This window comes from Ochotona princeps, chromosome 9 (genome assembly GCF_030435755.1).
Source record: "Ochotona princeps isolate mOchPri1 chromosome 9, mOchPri1.hap1, whole genome shotgun sequence".
Classification (NCBI taxonomy): domain Eukaryota; kingdom Metazoa; phylum Chordata; class Mammalia; order Lagomorpha; family Ochotonidae; genus Ochotona; species Ochotona princeps.
Window position 1 is genome coordinate 25,243,190 of NC_080840.1, and position 22,106 is coordinate 25,265,295.

General features: G+C 39.8%; 1 protein-coding gene across 2 annotated transcripts in view; it reads right to left on the bottom strand.

Annotated features, from left to right (window-relative positions):
- Positions 1-20,940, bottom strand: part of PKHD1L1 (PKHD1 like 1) — a 153,742-nt gene extending 132,802 nt beyond the window's left edge. Inside the window, exons 1-6 of one of the 2 annotated variants that reach the window (XM_058668545.1) lie at positions 20,796-20,940; positions 18,564-18,653; positions 9,150-9,294; positions 8,091-8,199; positions 4,089-4,146; positions 240-333 (exon numbers count right to left, since the gene is read on the bottom strand). In XM_058668545.1, coding sequence (XP_058524528.1) covers positions 240-333; positions 4,089-4,146; positions 8,091-8,199; positions 9,150-9,294; positions 18,564-18,653; positions 20,796-20,868 — 569 coding nt within the window. In that variant the 5' untranslated portion in view covers positions 20,869-20,940. The remainder of the gene's footprint in view (positions 1-239; positions 334-4,088; positions 4,147-8,090; positions 8,200-9,149; positions 9,295-18,563; positions 18,654-20,795) is intronic. The other variant, XM_058668547.1, reaches the window with a different exon arrangement.
- Positions 20,941-22,106: the final 1,166 nt, after the last annotated feature.

Consider the following 22,106-nt stretch of genomic DNA (forward strand, 5'->3'; position numbering starts at 1 on the left):
TCTGTATGCTTCCTATTAATAAAACCATAGCAGATAAAGAAGGAAGCACGTGAAATAAAAAATGAGAAGCACTTTGGCCACTGTTTCCATGTCAGAGACTCGCTTAGTAGTTTAGTTTTCTTCTTAAACTCAGCTGGGGAGCCTGGTTACACTGTAGTACCTTTCATACCATCGGAACCATTATTTTATATCACATCCTATTTATGAGCTCTTAAAAATATTTACATATCAAAAATTACCTCAAAATCCTAACATTTTTCCCATTTGAGCTCAGTGCAGTGTTACTTCCATAGACATCGGTGAAGATTCTGCCTTGGATTGTTAGCAGCGTGCCTGAAAACAATCCCAAGAAGGTGCCAAGTCAGAGGACCGGTCCAGACAACAATACAAAACACTCTTTTCCCAATGAAGCCAGCATATAGACACTTACATCTCATGCTCACGATATTTGGTCATACTGATCTTAAAGTTCTAACAAATCTACCAAGTAGGAATATGTACAAGTATTCATATATTCAAGAAGCATATCATAGGAGTCTGCAATGTTGAGCAAAATAAGGCTCAAGTCAAAGGGTAATTTATTTGAAAAAAAAAAAAACACAAAAATGAAACCATACAAACTCAAGAAAAATGGATGAAAATGGGGCCCGGCGCGATAGCATAATGGTTAAGGTCCTCTCCTTGAATGCACCGGGATCCCATATGGGCGCTGGTTCTGATCCTGGCAGCTCTACTTCCCATCCAGCTCCCTGCTTGTGGCCTGGGAAAGCAGTTGAGGACGGCCCGAAGCCTTGGGACCCTGCACCCATGTGGGAGACCCGGAAAGAAGTTCCTGGCTCCTGGCTTCAGATCAGTGCAGCGCCGGCCGTTGTGGTCACTTGGGGAGTGAATCATCGGACAGATGATCTTCCTCTCTGTCTCTCCTCCTCTCTGTACGTCTTTCTTTCCAGTAATCTTTTTTAAAGACGGATGAAAATGTACGTAATACCTACATAATCAGCATAGTGGAGCCTTGTGCAACATCAAAACAAAGAATTACCAAGTCTGGGGTCAGTGCTGTGGCACAGTCAGTTAAGCCACAGTCTGCACTGCTGGCATCCTATATAGGCAACAGTTTGATTCTTGTCTGCTCCATTTCCAATCCAGCTCCCTGTTAATGTGCCTGGAAAAGCAGCGGAAGCTGGGCCAAATCTTGGGCCCCTGAATCCTCACGGGAGCTTAAGAAGCAGCTCCAAGTTCTTACTTTGGTCTGGTCTAACCCCAGTTGCTGAGGCAATTTGGGAAGTGAACAGGTGGGTGAAAGATCTCTCCCTTTGTCCCTCCTTTTCTCACCCCCCTATCTTTCTCTCTAGCCCTTTCAAATACAGAATCTTTTTTTTTAATTAATGATTTTGCATTATGTGACAGTTTCATAGGCTCTGGGATCCCCCCCACCCCTCTCCCTCCCCTCCCCGCTGGTGGATTCCTCCACCTTGATGCAGTATTACAGTTCAAATTCAATCAAGATTCTTTCCTTGCAAACATATACCAAGCATAGAGTCCAGCTACTTATTGTCCAGATGGGTTGAACAGTTTCTTGGGGAGACCATTTCTTGTCCGAAGTTAGAGCTGGTAGAATATCATCCCAGTCAATTAAGAGTCCCAATATAACATCAACAGCAATTTGCAACATTATGGAATTGACATGGTTTTGAGTAACCAGTATGTTAAAAAAAAAAAAGCAAGTTCTTAACCACAACCTATGATTAGCTCATTGACATTTCAATTTTAGTTTATATACAGGACCGGCTGCTATATACCTTAAAGTGGCTATAAGGTACCATTCAGCTGTCTCGTGTCTATTTCATTTTAGTATTTAGCCATTTGTTGTGTTGAAGTATAATTTTGCTGATCTTGGCAGATTTTAGGATAATCTAGACTGGCTTGTAACTCTAACAAGACATTTGTCGACAATTAAGGTGCAGAACATTTTTTGGGGGTGGGGGATGTGCAGGAAAATCCTCAACACCATGGTGAGGAGTGACTAATCTCTGTGTCCCACCCAGCGAGGCATGAGCCAATCCATGCCAGCTCTTTCCTGTCAGATTCCAAGCTCTACTTTTTGTTGTTTGTCTATTTATTTTAGGTTTTTTTTAGTTTGTATGATTGTTTGTTTGCTATGAGGGGTTTTCGGAGCGATCCTGATGGTCATTGCGCAGAATCTTTTTTTAAGAGTAAACAATGAAGCCTAAGATCTACAGATAGATAATAAAAATGAAAAAATATCTAAAGACAGTGAAATGAGTTTTAAAAGCAAAATTATGCTTTAATGCTATATAATGCTAAATACTATAATGTAAATAGACACAAGACAGCTGAATAGTAATCTATGGCCATTTTAAGGTGTATAGAACCCAGTCGTGTATAAACTAAAATTGAAATGTCAATGAAGGAGTCACAGGTTGTGGTAAAGAACTTGCATTTTCTAACATATTGGATACTCAATACCATGTCAATAAACACCATAATGTTGTAAATTGTTGCTGGTGTTGTGTTGTGGCTTTCAATTGGTCGGGATGATATTCTGCCAGCTCTGCATTCAGACCAGAGATGGTGTCCCCAATAAGCCGTTGAATTTTGTCTGGACAATAAGATGCTGGACTCTATGCTTGGTATATGCTCGCAATGAAAGAATCTCAACTGGGGCCTGGCAGTGGGGCCTAGCAGCTAAAGTCCTCGCCCTGAACACGCCAGGATCCCATATGGGTGCCGGTTCTAATCCCGGCAGCTCCACTTCCAAGCCAGGTTCCTGCTTGTGGCCTGGGAAAGCAGTTGAGGACGGCCCAAAGCCTTGGATTCCTGCACCCGCGTGGGAGACCTGGAGGAGGTTCCAGGTTCCTGGATTCGGATCGGTGAAGCACTGGCTGTTGTGCTCACTTGGGGAGTGAATCATTGGATGGAAGATCTTCCTCTCTGTCTCTCCTCCTCTATATATATCTGCCTTTCCAATAAAAATAATAAATCTTTAAAAAAAAAAATCTCAACTGATCTTGAACTGTGGTAATGCAACAAGGTGGAGGAATCCACCATTACGGGAGGGTTTGGGGAGGGCGGGGAAATCCCAGTGCCTATAAAACTGTGCCACATAATGCAATGTAATTAATTAAAAAATAAAATTAATAAAAAAAGCAAATGAAAATTATTACCGATTTAGATAGCACACAATGGTTATTACTCTTAAAATAAAAATCCATTTCACTTAACATGGAACAATATGAGTAACTTTTAGTAAAGCCAAACATAAAAGTTATTTATTGGAGAAAGAATAGAATGATCAATAAACATAAAATTATATAATTTAAATTATGTAAATCATATAATTCAAAGAACTGCAAAAATTCTTTAAAATTTACTGTATCTTTCATATAAATACTTAAAAACAGGTAGTGTGTAGAATAATCCAGGTTATAGAAAAGTACATTTTTGGGCCCAGCACAATAGCCTAGCAGCTAAACTCCTCTCCATTGCATGCTCCAGGACCCCATATGGGCACTGGTTCTAATCCTGGCAGCTCCGTTTCCAAGCCAGTTCCTTGCCTGTGGCCTGAGAAAGCAGTTGAAGACAGCTGAAAGCCTTGGGACCCTGTACCCATGTGGGAGATCTGGAAGAATTTACCGGATCTTGGCTTCAGCTCAGCTCAGCTCAGCTCTGACCATTGCAGTCACTCAGGGAGTGAGTCAGAGGATGGACGATCTACCTATCTGCCTCCCCTCCTTTTTGTATATCTGACTTTCCAATGAAAATTTTAAAATCTTAAAAGAAAAAGTACATTCTCACATATTGGTGATGGGGATTATAAACAGCTGCGATCACACTGTGATATCATGAACCCTGGAATCCAGCAAATATTCGGTGGGGAGAAAGTTCAGAATCTTAGGGTGAATTAAAATGCAGCTTTTTAAAATGAAAATCCTTTGAAAATATCCATCATTATTTTCACAATAAAAAAGATGCTACTTGTAAATGTTCATATTCTATAAACTTTATGTACTACAAAGTCAAAAGATTATCACACAAGAAAAGGAAATTTCAGCTGTTGTATAACAGACCTGGAGGTCCAGAGAGAGGTGTGATGCTTCTTATGGTGGGGGTTCTGAAACTTCGGGCCTAAAAAGTAAGAATAGCAATCAGCATTATTTTTGTTTTTACCATTGTTACAGAGATCATTTTATTATTAATATTTCAACATTAACCATGATATTACTGAAAAAAATTCCTTTTACATATAAGAATCAGCATTCAGAACATTTCTTGGTTATTCAAGGTATTTTCTGTAACTTCTAAAATCCCCTTTCATTTCACAATGTTTTTATGCTGGAAATTTAAAATTTGAATCATTCTTCCTTCAATGGGGTAAGCCAAAGCACAGTAATAAGCTTCTCTGGTAAAGACGTTCAGGAATTAGGTGAATAAAACCACTGAAAACTTGCTTTTAGATAGGCCCATAAAGACAAAAACAAGAAAGCATGTTCCAAAAATATAGGAGCCAAACGTGGAAAAAGCCTAGCGAAGTGAGTTTTGTAGCCCACAAATGGTGATGACTTAGAGCAAAGCAGAAACCATTTTTAAGAGAGCAATACCAGACGGGAAACAGAGGGGAATCGGAACTTCGATATGCTGGAAGCTAATCCTTTGTGGCAGATGGAATAATGGCTCCCCAAAGGTGTTCCTGTTCCAGTCTTAAAACAGAGAAATTACCCTGGTGGGTCCAATGTGAGCAGTCCCTGTGAGTGACAGACAAGGCCGAGGAAATGTGATGATGGGCGTGAAGCGATGGTGACTCAGGACACAGGATACGACACAATGTCCAGTTCCTGCTGAACAAGCAGAGCCACATCTTCTCCCGGAATGTATAGGGAGAAGGCAGCTCTGCTTCGTGCCACTTCGATGCTAGCCTGGTGGGACATCTGTCAGGCTGCTAATCTGCAACACTGTTAACTAATATATCTGTGTTGTGGCACCCTTTAAGTTAGTGGTAAGCTTTTTCCTCAAATAAAAAACGAATACCTATGTATTTGGAATACTCAGATAGCTCTGAGCAAGGAGGCTAGCACAGCTGTGAGCTGAAGCTCTGGGGCGAAACCACCAGAATTCACATTTGAGTTCACCCTCTATCAGCTGCATGGTTTTTTTGCACCTCACTTTTACCACTCATAAAATAGAAATAGGTAAATTATAATTCATTCATGGAATTATGAAATGAAGAACTGATGACCATACAATATTTATAATTCCACCTGGTACGTATTAAATACCACCTGGAGGAGTGGATAAAGAAATTTGGTACATCTACTCTATGCAATACTACTCAGCCATAAAAAGAAAGAAATTATACCATGTGCAACAAAATGGTCTCAACTAGAGACATTATGCTCAGTGAAATAAACCAATCCCAAAAGGACAAATATATATTCTCTCTGATAGAGGGCAATCTTCACACAAAATACATGACCAATAGATATAGGTAAACATGCATGTACATATAGTTATCTAGAGAAATGGTTTAATAGACTATCATATGGATGTGACGATACAATGCAGTGTGCATCTCTACTTCCAGATCAAAGATGCACTTCCAATGAAACTGTTACATATATCTTGACATAGAACACTAGACTCCCTGCCATTGTTCATACCTACAATGTCAAGATTCACCTAAATAGCAGAATGATGGAATTCTGACTGTTTTTGAAGGACTATACCACTGTAATAATATAAGGGAAATCAGTAACATTAGGGGAGGAGGGGAAATCCCAGAGCTATGGGACTTGATCATAAAATAAAATAAATTATTATTATTATTCAAATGAATAATACCAAATCAATCTCACTAAGCCACTGCATCTTCACTTTAATTATCCTTTGCAAAATATTGGAAGAGAACATGTGAAACACCATATGAGAATATGTCAAAAACTGTTGGAGAACAGAAGTAAAAGATGAGTTAATTTTGTGAAAAAAAAATTGAAAGCTGTGTATATAAGGATCTTTAAAAAGGTCATGGCAACACATATTAGGAAAAATGGTATGAATTCACCAAAGTTTGCATCAAAATAAGGTTATCCTTTAGTTTCTATTGTAATTTGAGGGTCTAGTTCAAGAAAATATTTTCAATTTAATAGATGATCTGCAGAGATTAAAAAGAAATGAACTTGCGGAGCAAATTACTTTGGCAAAAGAGAAGATAGCTTTTAAAAATTAAGAGTAATTATTTTGAATAGTGATCCAGGATAACGATAAATGGCATGTAACATAAGTGAAATAGTATGAGACTTAGAACTTGGATAAAATTTGCAAAAATATCTATTAGTCCTTGCTAAGAACAAACCATAAAACTAAGCATTTAGGAACTGTAAAGCAATGTAACATTGCTTTATCATGCCTATTGTATTTTGTTAGGCATTGATCCTCAACAGATTGGAGTTCTTTTTTCCACGCTGATGTCACATCTTAGAGGAAGAGAGCCTGTGAGGACCTAAGGGAGGCAAGACTGCAAAATTCTAAGTGAAATTTATTTCCAGGTTAACATGCTACCCTCATCGAAACTCTCCACCAAATCTAAATGTGGTGTGGTTGAATTAATACTGAAAAAGCTTTCACTGAATTTAGTGAGGCTTGATTTTATTTAGAAAAGTGCCCATAATATGAGGGTGTAAATCAACATAGAAGACATATGATTGAGCCTATGAAACTGTATCATTTGATTAATTAATGAATGAAAAGGCGCGGCATCCAGAATGGAGATGGTAACATTGGAGGAAGAGGGAGGAAGCCCGCAGTAAGCGTGTAAAAGGACACACCCAGGCGACAGGTTGGCGAGGAGCACCTCTACAGAGCACTACCCACTGGAGCAAGCAGGACACAGGGATTGAGGACGGCTGCCTTCAAGGCAAAGATGATTTGGTACATGTTTAGTCCAAGCTCAGTACATAGAGGACTAAGCAAATATACATGGAGAAAACAACATATTGTTTGAGAGCATATACTAATAGTAGTCCATGCAGTTCAATTCGGAATATAATTCACAGATGCAGTTGTGTTATGAATATCTACCAGAAATTACGTTGTATCTCAGTGAGATCAAGAATCGGAGTTGTGTGTTGAAGGTAGGGAGGTATGAGTTTCCTTCAAGCATGGCTTTAAGTTCTCTCCTTTCTTAAATCTTCACTGGGCAGTGTTTCTTCACGCCCCTCCTTTGGAGACCTAGATCCTGGTTTATTTCCATTTCTTGATTTTGCTCCGGTCTCATAGTTTGTTTCAGCCATTAGAACACAGAGAACACGGTGGGGGACCAGAGGCATTCTTGTCTCTGGTGTTAGCAGTCTGCAACGTGGGAACAAGTCTAGACAATCCGCCAGAGGATCAAGAGAGCATGTAAGCTAAAGTGGAATAAACTGGCTTGTTCCAGCGGTGATCTTTTGAGTGTGAAAGAGCTAGCCCAACTCAGACACTCAGAATCAGAGATGACCCTGCTTTTCCCAACATTTCGTTGTATGCCGGAACCCTGCAGTTTTCGGCAAGTGATAACTTAAAACACATATACAACTTCTAAAAACATAAAAGATGGTATTTAGGAGCAAATGTACGTTGTCCTAGTTAAGGCAACTAAATTTTGAGTGGCTCATATGCGGCATACAGGCACATTGTATTTTATTACTTTAGAAGTGATACATAGGTCTATTTGCATCTAAAAGTGAAATAGTGAGGCCACCAAAAGTAGGAAAAGGGAGAAAAAAATAAGAGCATAAATGAAGAAATGAGCAAGAGTGTGAACAAGAAAATAATTGCAAATATAAAAAGTTTAATTCACTAGTAAAGTTAATTTATAAAGGAGGAGGAAACAAAAAAATAGAAGATCCATTTATTATGGAAGATGACTAAAACTGGAGAACATTGTCTTTAGACACACATATATTTTCAATAATATATTTCCAATATGGAAATAGAAAATTTACAACTCACATCTGTAAATTTAAAAAATAAGTATCCAATTCCGCAAGAAAGAACACAAGGTCAATTAGACATAAACTAAAGAGGGGCTTCTTACGTACGCTGAAAGAGCAAGCCCGGCTGTTGACATGACCTCTGCAGGTGTTATTTTCCGTGATCGGAATCCCATCCACACTGACTCGCACGGCATAGGAACCTTCTGGCATTGCTCTGCAAGGTAGGAAGGACATGGCAGAATACAGTAGTAAGGAATAAAACTACCCACACCACATGTCATTTTTGTACAAAAGCTTCCAAAATGTTAATTTATGTACAATTCTATTTTGTGTTGTGAAATGATGAACTCCATCCCACAAATATTGCACATTCTAATATCATAAAGTTCAGGGGAATTAGTTTGGCTACTCACATGGGTATTTATAACAAAGGCAATAAATACTATGAAAACAAAGATGATAATAATCATTTAAGTGAGTAACATTGCCTTGGCAATTTAACTTTCTATGCTTTGCTTTTATTTAAAAAAAAGTGTTAATTAAGACACATGTATTAACTAATGGGGTTTCCTTCTAAGCAGTCTTTTGCTGGTAAAAAAAAAAAAGCCAAGTAAACCTAATATGGATGAAATCTGCTGGAATATGAATTACTTGTTTTCAGATCAATATTTGAAATCAGCATTTTAAAATCACATTTTAAATTTTTCTGTCATCGCTAATAACACCAATCAATTTGAAGTAGTACTTAAGAACTTAAAATGCCATTATACAAAATGATCAAATTTAATCTTAATGATGGTGTGAAGATTTTGAGCAAAATTAATCAAACTGGACAGGAAAGCATTATTTGGGTATTTTGAAGCACATGATTAGAATTTAATAGTAGTCATTTATCTTCTACAAGAGCACAATAATGATAAGACGATAGCTCTAAAACATGGAAAAGGATAAAAGATAGATTCCCATCATGGCAAAATGTGGAAACAGCACTAATAATTAAGCATAATAAATGCATAAAGTAGTCTAAACATTATATAATAAAACTTAATACCATAACTAGGAAATATTACTTATAATAGGAGATAAACTATTATAATTTTAATATGCACAATTTTGATTCTTGACATGACATAGAGGTATTGTTAGAGATACTTTCCAACAGACCTAGTATAGCATGTAATATGAGTTGAATGACTGGCATCTTTTTCTACATCACAGGAAATTGACCGGAAAGAAGAAACTAATTGCACACTGTTTCCCAACTCAGCATTATCCACTCCATAGTTAAAATGATTTTCATGGGAAAAACCTGGAAAAGTAAGGAAAAAAATTATCTATAGAGTTCTAGTTTTAGATATCTATTATCACTATCATACTATTCCATAAATAAAATGGATGGTATTGAATAACTGGGTAACTTATTTTATATTTATCCCTATGATTTTTAATCTTAGAAATTAGAACAATTTGTCTTTAATCAATTTATTCATAAAAATGTAGCTATATCTGATGGGGATAACGACTACTAAAAAAAAAACATGAGTAGAGAAGGGGACCACTGTTTTATCCAATGAGCTTTTTACCTTGAATTCCAAAAAAGCAGAGTCGGAGGCCCAGATGTGCCAGGAGACAGTCTGTTTAGAAAGTGATCTATGAGGGGTGAGGGAAAACAGAACTCGAGTACTGAAAGTGTGGGCACCACTCAGGGACAGCTCTGGTTCAATCTGGAAATTTTTAGGGAGAATGTCATCTTCTCAGAACCAAAACCACTCGCAAGCAGCATTTATTCATCAAATCCCATCCCTGTGGGGGACTTTTCCTACAATTTCAGCCTGCCTAAGTTCTAATGTCCTAAGTCACTGCATCAGAGAAAGGTATTCTGTAGAAACTCCAGTCAAGACACCGAAGCCCAGACAGCCACAGCACAGAGAGAATTACTTAAAACCAACTGTCACTCAAAGTTGTGATCAGAAGATATGAGGCTGAGTGTAAGACAGACACAGTGCAACCCTTATTATGCCATTTGTATCTCCTCACATCCTCCACTTGAAGCACAGTCCATCAGAACTGTGGGCAGCAGACAGCCATGCAAAAAGCTTTATAGAATACAGTTAATGAGACAAGTGACAGGCTACAGTAATTTTCACTGGACTTGAAGCTCTAGTTAATACTCACACAGCCCCCTCTCTATCCCAAATCCGTAGCCCGAAATGCGGAAAATGGGAGTGACTCCAGAGTTCATCCCGAAGAGATCTGGACTTTACTGCTGTGCGCTTGGCAGAGGATGGTGATACAAATATCTGTTCACAATTATCACTGCACACAGAAGCCAAGGATATGCCCAGGAGTATTCTTCATTCTGGACGCTTCCCCTTCATGTCTGCCTTAAGTCAAAGCAATTCTGCATTTTCATGATAATCAAAACTTGCTCCAGTAGTATACTTGGTATGCTTAATGTATTTAGGCTGATTGAATATTTATGGTAATTTCAATGTGGTAGAATCCACATCTGTTTGTCCTGGCAGAGACATTTTCTACCTGGAAACTCAGACCACAAATCCTGAGGAATCTAAAACCGTTAGGCTAGAAAGCACTGATTCGATCTCTGGGTACCGGCAGTGATTGTGTAAAGGGACAATCTTTTGTTTCTAGTTCAATGTTCTTGTACCAGGAAGTAACAGCATGTGTGTGTCCTGGGTTCAATGCACGCGCCACACAATGGAGGGCAGCATTCCTCACATCAGAACATTATTCCCAAGCAGGTAACTTGGCTGCCAGATATTTTCACTGATAAAACTTCTTGGTCCTGTGCTCTTTATCACAACTTTTGCATCATAAAATACTTCTTTAGTGTGAGGCAATATTTTATGGAATCCTTGAGAGGTAAACCACACCTGGTTTGCTCTTGGAAAATGGTACAGGCAGAGACATGCAGAACAAGAAGGCAAACATCTTAGAATCAGAGTCAATTCCAGTAACAATGAATGTGTGTTCTTTCCATCAGAGGCTAGGACCAGTGTGATGTATTGGTCACTGTGTGGCAGTGTGCTTTCCTTAAGAAGTGGTACCTGATTGAACACTCAGTGCTGGTTTTGGTTACTTGGAAGCCCAGGTATTCAGCAAAAGCAGCAGCTAGTTTAACCTTGTTGGACAGCAGTTCATGATGTTGAGACATCTGCAACTTCTACATGGTGAACATTGCTCATGAAATTATTGCAGAACCCCTAAGGTAGCCAAGGGAAGAATCTCCTGAAGAGTCATTTGATCTGTTCCATCTCCCCTGTGGAGGTGCCATCTTGTGAGAGTTCACTTGGCTCATATGGCTGTGTATACTAAGTTTTCACTACCATGAGTCCATTCTAGGATCTCTCTCCCCAAGACTTTCTTATTTCTGATCTTCCAGGTCAATTCCTACCAGTCCCCGGCCGATCAGTAAGATCAATCGCCATTTTCCAGGAGCCTATTTAAATCCGTACCTTGGACCACTTTCCCACCATATCAAGTATCTGTTGACCACGATATTGTGCACCATTCTGCCTGCCAGGAAGGCAAGTGGTGCAAAATATGCTAATTGCTCAGGAACCATTTTGCACCATTCTGACTTAACTCAGAAGTGATGCCATTTAAGAGCTGGAGTGGCACAATGGAGACATGTGACATAGATGACCATAAAAGCTCTCAGGGGCAATTCAACAACATAGCTATGAGGAGTGCATTTTAGGTAGAGGGAACTAGATACAGCAAGGCCCTTTGTTGTTTGTGGATTCCTATCAGGGTAAGCATGGGGGAGTTTAGATTATTTTTTTCTGAGTGGTAAAACACTGGAGGCATGAAATGGAGGATGGGTGTGGCCTGCCTTCCATTACCCAAGACTCAGTAACTGCTCTTCTGAGATGACTCTGGAGTGACAGCGAAGATGCTTCTTGATGATTAATGGGATAGATGCTTGGCATAGGGTCAAAAGAATGGGGAAGAAAATGAAGAGAAAAGAAAAAAAAGAAAAGAAAAATGAAGAGAATATTGGTAGCATGTTCCAGGAATTTTTTCCATAAGGAAAACTGAAGAACTAGGGGGCAAGCTAGAGGAATGTAGAGTCAAGAAAAGGTTGACAATCTGTTTCTGCATTTTTTAAAATTTATTTTTATTGGAAAGTCAGATCTACAGAGAAGAGGAGAGACAGAGAGGAAGATCATCCATCTGCTGAATCACTCCCCAAGCAGCTGCAATGGCCAGAGTTGAACTGATCCAAAACCAGGAGCCAGGAGCCTCCTCCCAGTCTCCCATGTGAGAGTAGGATCCCAAGTCTGAGCCATCCTCGACTGCTTTCCTAGGCCACAAGCAGGGAGCTGGATGGGAAGTAGGGCTGCTGGGATTAGAACCGGCACCCATATGGGATCCCACTGCATGCAAGGGGAAATCTTTAGCTGCTAGGCTACCGTGATGGGCCCTTGCTTCTACTTTTTTAGGTAGAGGAAACACATGCTGAAGGGTATAATCCAACAGAAAGGAATAAATGGAGGATATGAATCAGAGCAGAAAATGGTTTTAATATTACCTATAGGTACATAAGAATTCAAAATTCCATTTGGAAGTAATTAAACATAGATAAAGTATTTTATGCCACATAAAATAATATTAACGTAACAATATTACATAATGAAAACAAACACAAGAAATGAAAACTAGAAATAATATCTACAATGATATTTCATTAGTTTTATCAGAGGATTAAAAATTCTCTCAACAAAAAGCTAAATTGTACTTATTTCAATTTGGTGTGCCAAATCTGCCTTTCCAATAGAAATAATACATAAATCTTAAAAAATAGAGTTATTTGTTTATTGAGAAGCAGTGGGGGAGAGAGAGATCTTATCCACTGGTTCAGTCCCTGATGCCCTCAGTGACCAGGGCTGAGCTCAAGCCAGGCTTCCCATGCAGGTGAACAGGATCAGTGGAGCCATCACTGTTGTCTCCCAGGGCTGAACTGGTGGGAAGCTGAAGTCAGCAACCAGAGTCAGGAACTGAATCCAGGCACTCCAGTGTAGAGCAGAAGTGTATTAACTGCTGCACTAGAGGCCTGCCCTCCAACAACCTTTAATAGCTCCGTGGCACAACTGAAGCGACCAGGTATTTCTGGTGTGACTGCATTCACATCACACTATTTTCAGTGTTCTATAAAGGTCCATTAGACAGCATGAATTCTATGTTCATCTGATAGCAGTGCCCCTAAACTCCAGCACTGGTAGAGCTGCCTCTTAGGTGGCAGTGCTGTTCCATAGCTAAGGCCCAGGCCTAAAACCCCAATATCTTAGGTTGAAATTCCAGCTGCAGCACCTGCTTGCAGGATGACCTTGGACAAGACATAATCTGCCTCAGCTCAGTCACCTCGTCAGAAAAAAGATCATAACCTACATTACTGAAGGATCACCAATATCAAATCATAATTTATATGTAGTGCACAGTAAGGTGCCAGGCTCAGTAAGACATCTCCTAAGAGATCCACAGATGTCTACCTTTCTTAGCCACAAAGATTCTGAGAGTTGAGTTCAATATTAATATACTGCCCTTTGAAAACAGAATTAGAAGGTAGATGGTCAGGACTCCAAATCCGGATTGTAGATGTCAATATCATTACCTGTTTCCTAAGCCAATTACCCCAGTTCCTAGCTGCATTACTATCTTTTTTCCTTTATATGTGGGAAAAATGAAAGCTGCTTTTAACACAGGGTCTGGACAATTTTTTTTAAGTTGGAGATTTTTATTTACTTTCCAGTAACTAATAGAAAAATCATTAAAATGTTGCTAAAAATACAAAAACAAAATCTGATATCTGCAAAATAAGGAAGTTGAGTTCATTAACATATAGAAGATACATAAAAGCTTCAGAATATGCATTCTTTTCACATACAAACTTATATACAGGAGCTAATCTAAAGCCATAAGAAAAATGTATATATTGCTAACAGTAATATACACAGAATATGTTATCTGACCATAGTTTAAGCTAAATTTAAACCTTTCCAGTCAGCTAAAAACACATACCTAAGAATACATTGCATAAAAGTATTGAAATATCATATCATACCCCTAAAACATGCATAATTATGTCCCAGTTAATAATTTCTAAATATGTTTTTAAAGAAAATAAGTATTATTTTTCTTTTTTAAAAATTTTTTTAAAATTTATTATTTTTAATTCATTAATTACATTGTATTATGTAACACAATTTCATAGGTACTTGGATTCTCCCCACCCCTCCCTAAGCCCTCCCACCATGGTGGATTCCTCCACCTTGTTGCATAACCACAGCTCAAGTTCAGTTGAGATTCCCCCATTGCAAGCATATACCAAACATAGAGTCCAGCATCTTATTGTCCAGTCAAGTTCAACGGCTTCTTGGGTATACCCTCTCTGGTCTGAAGACAGAGCCAGCAGAGTATCATCCCGATCAATTAAAAGCTCCAACATACCATCAGCAAAAATTTACATCATTATGGAATTAATTGACATAGTAATGAGTAACCAATATGGTAAAAGTAACAGGCAGATAATGATTTTGCTGATGGCACTGAGCATACATGTTCAAATATTTTACAAAGAAAAATACCACTATGATCCTCAAGTGGAACCACATAATTCATCCAGCATAAAGTAACAAACAATTTTACACGTAAAAGATATGTGCATTGCATTTGTAATTTTGAATTTTAAATGCAGCTACTGCTAAAATGAAATTGTAAAAACAGTAAAGCAAATTACTCCTACTTACAATGTTCTATTCTTTTGCCAACTTCTGCTTATCTTTGGAGTTCACATTGAGTTCGGAACACGCATGAGGGTTCCTGGTAACTAACTAAAGAATGGAATATTTTACTTGTGGTATAGTTCTAGATGTGATATACAGTTCTTGATGTGTAATATAAATCTCACATCAGTGATATGGTAAGAGGGATCTGTTCTTCAGCACTGCTAAGACCACTACAATCCCCCAAAATACCAGGAACTTCACACATGTTGAAATATCAAATACACACATGTTGTGCTTATGTATGTGTGTGTGTGTGTGTGAGAGAGAGAGAGAGAGAGAGAATAAATGTCCTATCTATAAAGAGAGACTATCTTAGGGATAAAACCAATGGGAATAAAATCAATGAGAATTGTACATATTTTGAACAACATGAATTGTGCATTTTTCATTATAACTTCTACATAAATATAAAAACATAGAAATATTTCTATCTTTTAAGCTAATTCCAAAGAGGTGAAAAGAAACACAAAGTAATCACACAGAAAAGCAAATCTTCATTTAAATGTATCATTCTCAGCAAATAACTGGGTATAAGAAAAATACCTCTGGAAGTGCTCCAAGTACCCAGCTTCCAGGAAAGGATGGGTGTACCCTGAAACAAAGTTGAGGCTCAAATGGAAATTCCTGACATGTTGATTTTTTTCTTCTGCAGAAAAACTGGAGACAGGGATTGCCAGGCACGCAACCTGGGTTGGCTGATAGCTGCAGTTCAAAGGCAACACCCTGGCAATTCTCATGGAAAAGGTCAGTGCTGTTACAGCCAGTGGTTGTCATGAACAATTCAGGCTGCTTCAGTTTCTCCACCCATAAAAAACAGGCTTGGAAGCGTTATTAGTCTACTGAAAAGTTGCAATACTCAAAACAAATTAGAAAAAAAAGAAAGAGTGTGATAGGTGCAAGATAAATCCTAATAAATTAAGTGGATCCCATATCATAAATATAAAATATAATAAAAACAAAATAGATGCAATTTATAGATCATAAACCATATCATAGGTGCATTTGTCACAGGATGTTTTCAATATTGCCAACAGCCCCAAGAGGTATGAATTAATGGCCTATTTCACTGTTGAGCAAGCTAAGATCAAGGGAAGTAACTTGCTCCAGACACACGGTATAAAGTGGCAAAGAAGGACTTGCAAGTCATTCAGATGGACCAAAGTTCATGTGTCTTTCATAAAACCAAAAATATTATGTAACTCAATACTTCACTGAAATTTAAAATGAATGCTAGAACTTGTAATAGAGAAATAACTAAGAAAAAAGAATGAAAAAGTAAAATGTTACTCTGCTTTATGTTGGTGATGTTAAGAACTCAATTTGTTTGAGAGAGAAACAGAGGGAGAGGATGAAGCAAATTTCTATGTGCTTGTTCATTGCATACATGCCCACAAGGTTCTTTTTGGGGAGTGGGGGTGAGAGAGAGAGAGAGAGTCAGAGAGAGACAGAGACAGAGACACAGAGAGAGAGAGAGGCAGAAAGAGAAATGACAATGTTCTTCATCAAATGAGTCATCAATCATTTCTATGACCATGTCATTGCTCAGAACATTTTGCTTGGGCATCATAATTGTAAAACCTTCTACCTTTGGCTCTTTAAGCACAGTCCTTGAACAAAATAATGAGTCATTCTCTGCCCCTAAAGCTCAGTATCAATTTAGAAATCATCTAAAGTCATTTGGATACTCCAAAATGTTCAATAGTAGATTTTCTAGTGAGTGGAAGTAACTTCAGAGAATTCACTGTGTAAGTCAATCCTTTCCATAATATTTTAGCTTTCTCTGATAATTTTTACCAAAACAAAACACTTTAAAGTAATATAAGGTTAAGATTGAGGTCACCACTGAGGATTTAGAATTTCTTTTCGTTCTTGACTGATAAATGAACACTACTTATAACTCTACAAATGAAGTGTCTATGGACCACAGTTAGCATTTATAAATTATGTGACCACAGTACTTCCAAATAAACTTTGCTCAAGTTTCATACGGCTGTGGGAGTTCTGATATATTTTGAAAGCTTGTTATCATTGCTTTATATATAGTCTATATATTTCATGAGCACATAAAATTGATACTCACATTTCATTTAACTCACATTATTCATGTGTTTTACACACAAACATGCTACTCGAATGTAATATATGGTATGCAAGCTGGTGAATGTGGAAGCAAGTACACACCAATGAAACTCTCAAAAGAAATTCCATAAACATATTTATAACTTTCAAAAATTTCCTCCTGCCCTGATCTATTTTAAACTTCGTAAAAATAACATAAGATCTACACTCTTTGAAAAATGAATGTATATCCTGTATTGTTATCTATAGGCATCATGCCATACAATTAATTTCCAAGGCTGACTCATCTTGCATATCTAAAATTTCGTATGTTTTCACCAATGCCTCCTAAATTCCCCTTCCACCAGTACCCAACAACCAAGATGCTACTAATTCTTAACAGCAACAAAACAGTGGTCAACTCAGCCTCCAAGGAAGATACACAAGAATGCTTATTTTGCCACCTATGTCATATCATTAAATTAGCCAGAGAATGAACAAACCAGGACGGGGGCAGGGTAGCTGCAACTCAAATAGAATTCAATGTTTTCCTAATTCTATCCTAGGAGTAGCCCAAAACTGGACTACTGCAGAGACACTCACCACAAGACTTAGTTTTGCATAATTAAAAGTCTAACAGTTTCAGAACATTTTTTACTTGTTTGTGTCTCCCTTAAGATATGCTAGAATTACATAAGCAGATCTCATGGCCACTACATGTATATATATAACTTTATATAACTGAACTCATGCCTACTGGATCAGAAAAGGTTAAGGTATGAAGACAGGAGATGGCAAGATGTTTTTTTATTTATTTTTAAAAATTTTTTACTTATTTGCTTTGTTGTGTAAGTCTTTATACGTTTGTTTAAAATCCAATAGGTTTAAACATACCATCTTAAAATCAGTTTACAACTATAACGGATACATAACTAAAGACATTTTGGAAATAACATCTTACCAAAAAAAAGGAAAATAACATCTTACATATACATCGTTTCTAGTTATGAATTTTAAAAGTGAACACTTTATTCCAAAATATATTGTTCACAATGTGGAAGTATAAGATATTTTAATATTTAAGAAAGATTGAATTTTTGCAGAGTATTAAAAGTGTTGAAGACAACTTAGTATATTTGACAGAATAAGTGCCCAAAAGTTTTTTCTTATTTTAAATATCAAATAATACCTTTTGTTAGTTTCTTTTTAAACATTTCTTTCCTTTTAAAAATTCCCAAGTACCTGAATAATATCACTTACAAAAGCCTGCCACTTGGTAGTGTATATGATAGGTGCTGGGTGGTGAGAGAAGGGACCTAAAGCTTGTTTCTTAGTGGCTTTCTTCTCTCTTTAACAACCCATTTCTCTATCATGCCCTCTGAACATTCTACTGTGACACTTCCCATATCTTGATATAAAAACTAACCCAAGAGGAACAAAGCAAATAATTGCAAATAATCTGGGTTAAAATGTTTCTTTTGGTTTCAGCACCAAATCCTTGCTGTTAAGCAAGGAATTAAAATCAGGATGGAACTGTATATTATAATAACTCCGATGATGAGGTGGATGGATAATTTTGCATATTTCCTTGACTCTTAAAGTCAGAGTTACTCTGGCCAAGTGGAGAAGTGACTCCAGGGTGGTGGTGATTTTCATGCCTGTAAAATCCTCAATGTAGTCTTCAACTTTGCACAGATAAAAGCAGGCCTACCTTCTCCTTTGATAGTCAGCCTCGTTGCTCCATTGATGCTGCCGTACTTGGGCATCACTTCTGTGACCTTGGGGATTGTCTTGGAGCCAACTGCAAGACATTCAGCAACAGTACAGGTAAAGTCACCAAATGCTTCACTTCCAGCATCAACTCTTGTAACAAAAAGCAGTACAACCAAGGTTTTATTTTCGGCTATTTTCGTAGCCCATGATTGACAGGAAATTAAGTCCTAAGTGAGTTAATACTATGGGCTTTGTGCAGAATGCTAACAAAGAGCAATTATAATCCAAAATCATTTTCATCAGCCTTATCTAATGTGTTACCAAGCAGTCACTGGATCCTTCATGTCATGTCACATTACACTACGCTGATCTATATCTTTGCTCGGAGCAGGGAGTGCTGACATGGAGAAAAATACATGACTATAAAATCACGAAAAAAGTACAGTGCTAAGTTAAACAGATCTGTACAGGTACAAAGGGCAGCATTGTGTTTTAAAAAGAATTTCTTTTGTTTCCTTCTTTCTTTGTATTTATTATTACTATTATTTACTTTGTTTTTTGGTCAGAGAGTTCAGGAAAGGTGATTCTTGGGCTCTTTCTAGTGTCTGGATAATAGTGAGTTCTTCTTACTTATTACTTTTATTTTAATTCAAAAGATTTACAGAGAGAAGGAGAGACACAGAGAAAGATCTTCCATCTGCTGGTTCACTTCCCCAGTGGCCACCATGGTCAAAAGTGAGCCATTTGAAGCCAGAAACCAGGAGTTTCTTCCGGGTGTCCCACGTGGGTGCAGGGTCCCAGGGCTCTGGGTCATCCTCTCCTGCCTGCGCTCTCTAGCCACAAGCAAGGAGCTGGAAGGGAAGCGGAGCAGCTGGGACACGAACCGGTGCCCATATGGGATCCCCATGGGTACAAGGCAGGAATGTATCCACTAGGCCACCATGGCAAGCACAATAGTGAATTCTTACTGTAAAGGCTGCTAATTTACTTGAGAATTATGTTGGTTTCCTGGGAATACAGAAATATTTAACACTCCGACCTTTCTCGAGAGTTAGCCTAGGGTGTACATAACCACAGAAAGGACTTCAGGGCCTCCAGGGTCAGAAGAGGCACACGGCTGCCAGGGAAAGGGCGACGCTCCTTCCTCACCCACAGCAATTAAATTTCCGTGAGGCTGGACCTACCACCGGAAGCATGAAGAGGTGCGAGTTCCTGGACAGGTGCAAGCAATTCTTTGAAATTACTCACAGCGGATAGACGTGGTAGTTTTCTGTCTGGAGTATGCAGCTGTGGTCATCACTAAAGCCCTAAACGCCCTACAGTTCTACCTCAGTGTAGATAGAAAAATCGAGGTGGGGTCATGGCAAAAAGAAAAAACAAATAAAATAAGCCCATAGGAATGATGGATTGGTGCTTGAGAAGATGGTGAAGTAGCCATAACGGGATAGCTGCTGCCCACCAGCAAAATGTTAAGTGTGGGCTTCACCTAAGGCTGTAGAAAGCACTGGAACACGAAGGAGTTTCGATACCCGGAGCTTGTCTTTGCCAAGACATCCAAGATGTTCCTGCTGAAGGCAGCAGCCCTCAGAAGAGCAGGACACTGCAGCCAGGGAGCGGATCCTATCTCTGACAGAGCTGCTCATTACCTATCTCAGGTTCATCCTACCCTTATCTCCGCAGACAACTCCAATTTCTTGTCTTATCATCCTCCTCCCAGCCTCTCCTGGGTATTGCTTTGAAGAAACAGGGCAGCTTGCCCCTGAAGTGACTGACACCCTCCACGGAGACCCATGCTTGCCCTTACGGCACATAATCCTCCCCTGTTCGGAAAAAGGGCCTCAGGAGTGAGGAAGGAATGACTCAGGACGAGACTACCTGCCCCTCACCTACTCTGGAGCCAAACGTCTCTCACTTGTCAATCCTGGGGTTACGGAGAAGGTTCCAAATTGAAGCAGCAAAACCAACAAAATTAAAACAATTATTTTGTGTCTCTTTTTCTTCATCTCACCTCTGTCCTGTCCCTATCTGACTCCCTCTGTGCTGTGCCTCTCAGGTCATTGTTGTAGGTCACCACAGTTTCCCGGAGTCTCTTCCACAACCACACTCACGGGAGGGAGAGGACTAGCTCAGCGCCAGGTGGTCCCACCTGTCCCGCGCCCGCGGGAGGAACGAACGGTCTTGTCCCGACGCACCTGTCCTGGTCCCTCCCCAGCATCCCCGCCTTAGTTACCTGTGCGGGGACCGGCCGCACACAGGAGCAGCCCCCAAAAGCCCCAGGTCTCCAAGAGCCACAGGTGTCCCATCGCCGAGTCAGCTTGCCGGAGTCGGCGAGCAGCGCCGCCGCCCGCGCAGGAGTCCGGCTCTGCAGCGCCCGTAGTCGGCGCGCACCGCTCGCCCCACGCGCGCAGGCGGACTCGGCCACCGCGCCCGCCCCGCCCCGGCTGGGCCGTCCTCCCGGTCCTGAACCCACCTCGCTCCCTACCCCCACACGCCGCACCCGGAACACTTCTCGACCTGCCGGCCTCCTGCGACCATCAAAGCTCCATACTCACTCCTTAGCTCCCCTCATGCGCGTTTAAAGACACTCCCTCTTTCTTTGGCCACCAGGGATCTAGTCAAGTTGTCCCTCAGCCTCGCCCCCATTCCTTTCCCTCTAACTATCCACCGCCCCCAATTTCCCGCACTCCCCCCTACACTACACTACACTACACTACACTACACACACACACACACACACACACACGATCTTTTTTAAAAATTTAGCATCTGGGGGCCAGCGCCATGGCTTAACTGGCTAATCCTCTACTTACCCTATGGTAAGTTCTGGCTGCTCCACTTTTTTTTTTCTTTTAATTGGAAAGGCGGATAGACAGAGGAGAGACAGAGAGGTACATCTTCCCTGCTTATGGTAGTATTAGGGACCCTGTACCCCTGGGGCGACGTGAAAAGAAACTCCTGACTTCAGATGGCTCAGCCCCGGCTGTTGCTGTCATTTGGGTAGTGAACCAGCAGATGGAAGACCTACTCTCTGTCTCTCCTCTCTCTGTAAAATCTGAGTTTCAAATAAAAATAATTAAATTCTTTTTAAAAAATCGGACACCAGTATCGTTTCATTTGCCAGGGTGAGGTCTGGAGCAAGGTGTCTCCGGAGCCCTACTAGATCCCTCCTGCCTTGGCCAAGTCAGCAGGCTTCTGCTGAAGGCTTTGTGTTAGCCTGGCTGGAGGACGTTACCCTGGGGTGCTCCGTTACAGAGGAATGAGATCCGGGGTCCTCTGACCAGGGAGCACCCAGATGGCATCCATCCCATCCTGGTTAAGCACTGACCAAACAGGGACCCCAAGATTGACCCCCGCCATCCTGGATTTCGTGGCCATCTTGAATACCTGCTTACTCAGCACTACCTTAAATCCCCATAGGTCTTGGCCCCTTAAGGCCTACTTGCCTTCAGGTTCAAACCCTGCCACACTAATGCCCTGAGGCTTTTATCCCTGGTGTCTACCACAGACTCTTCTGCCAGTTCCTGGCTCCTCACTCCCCATG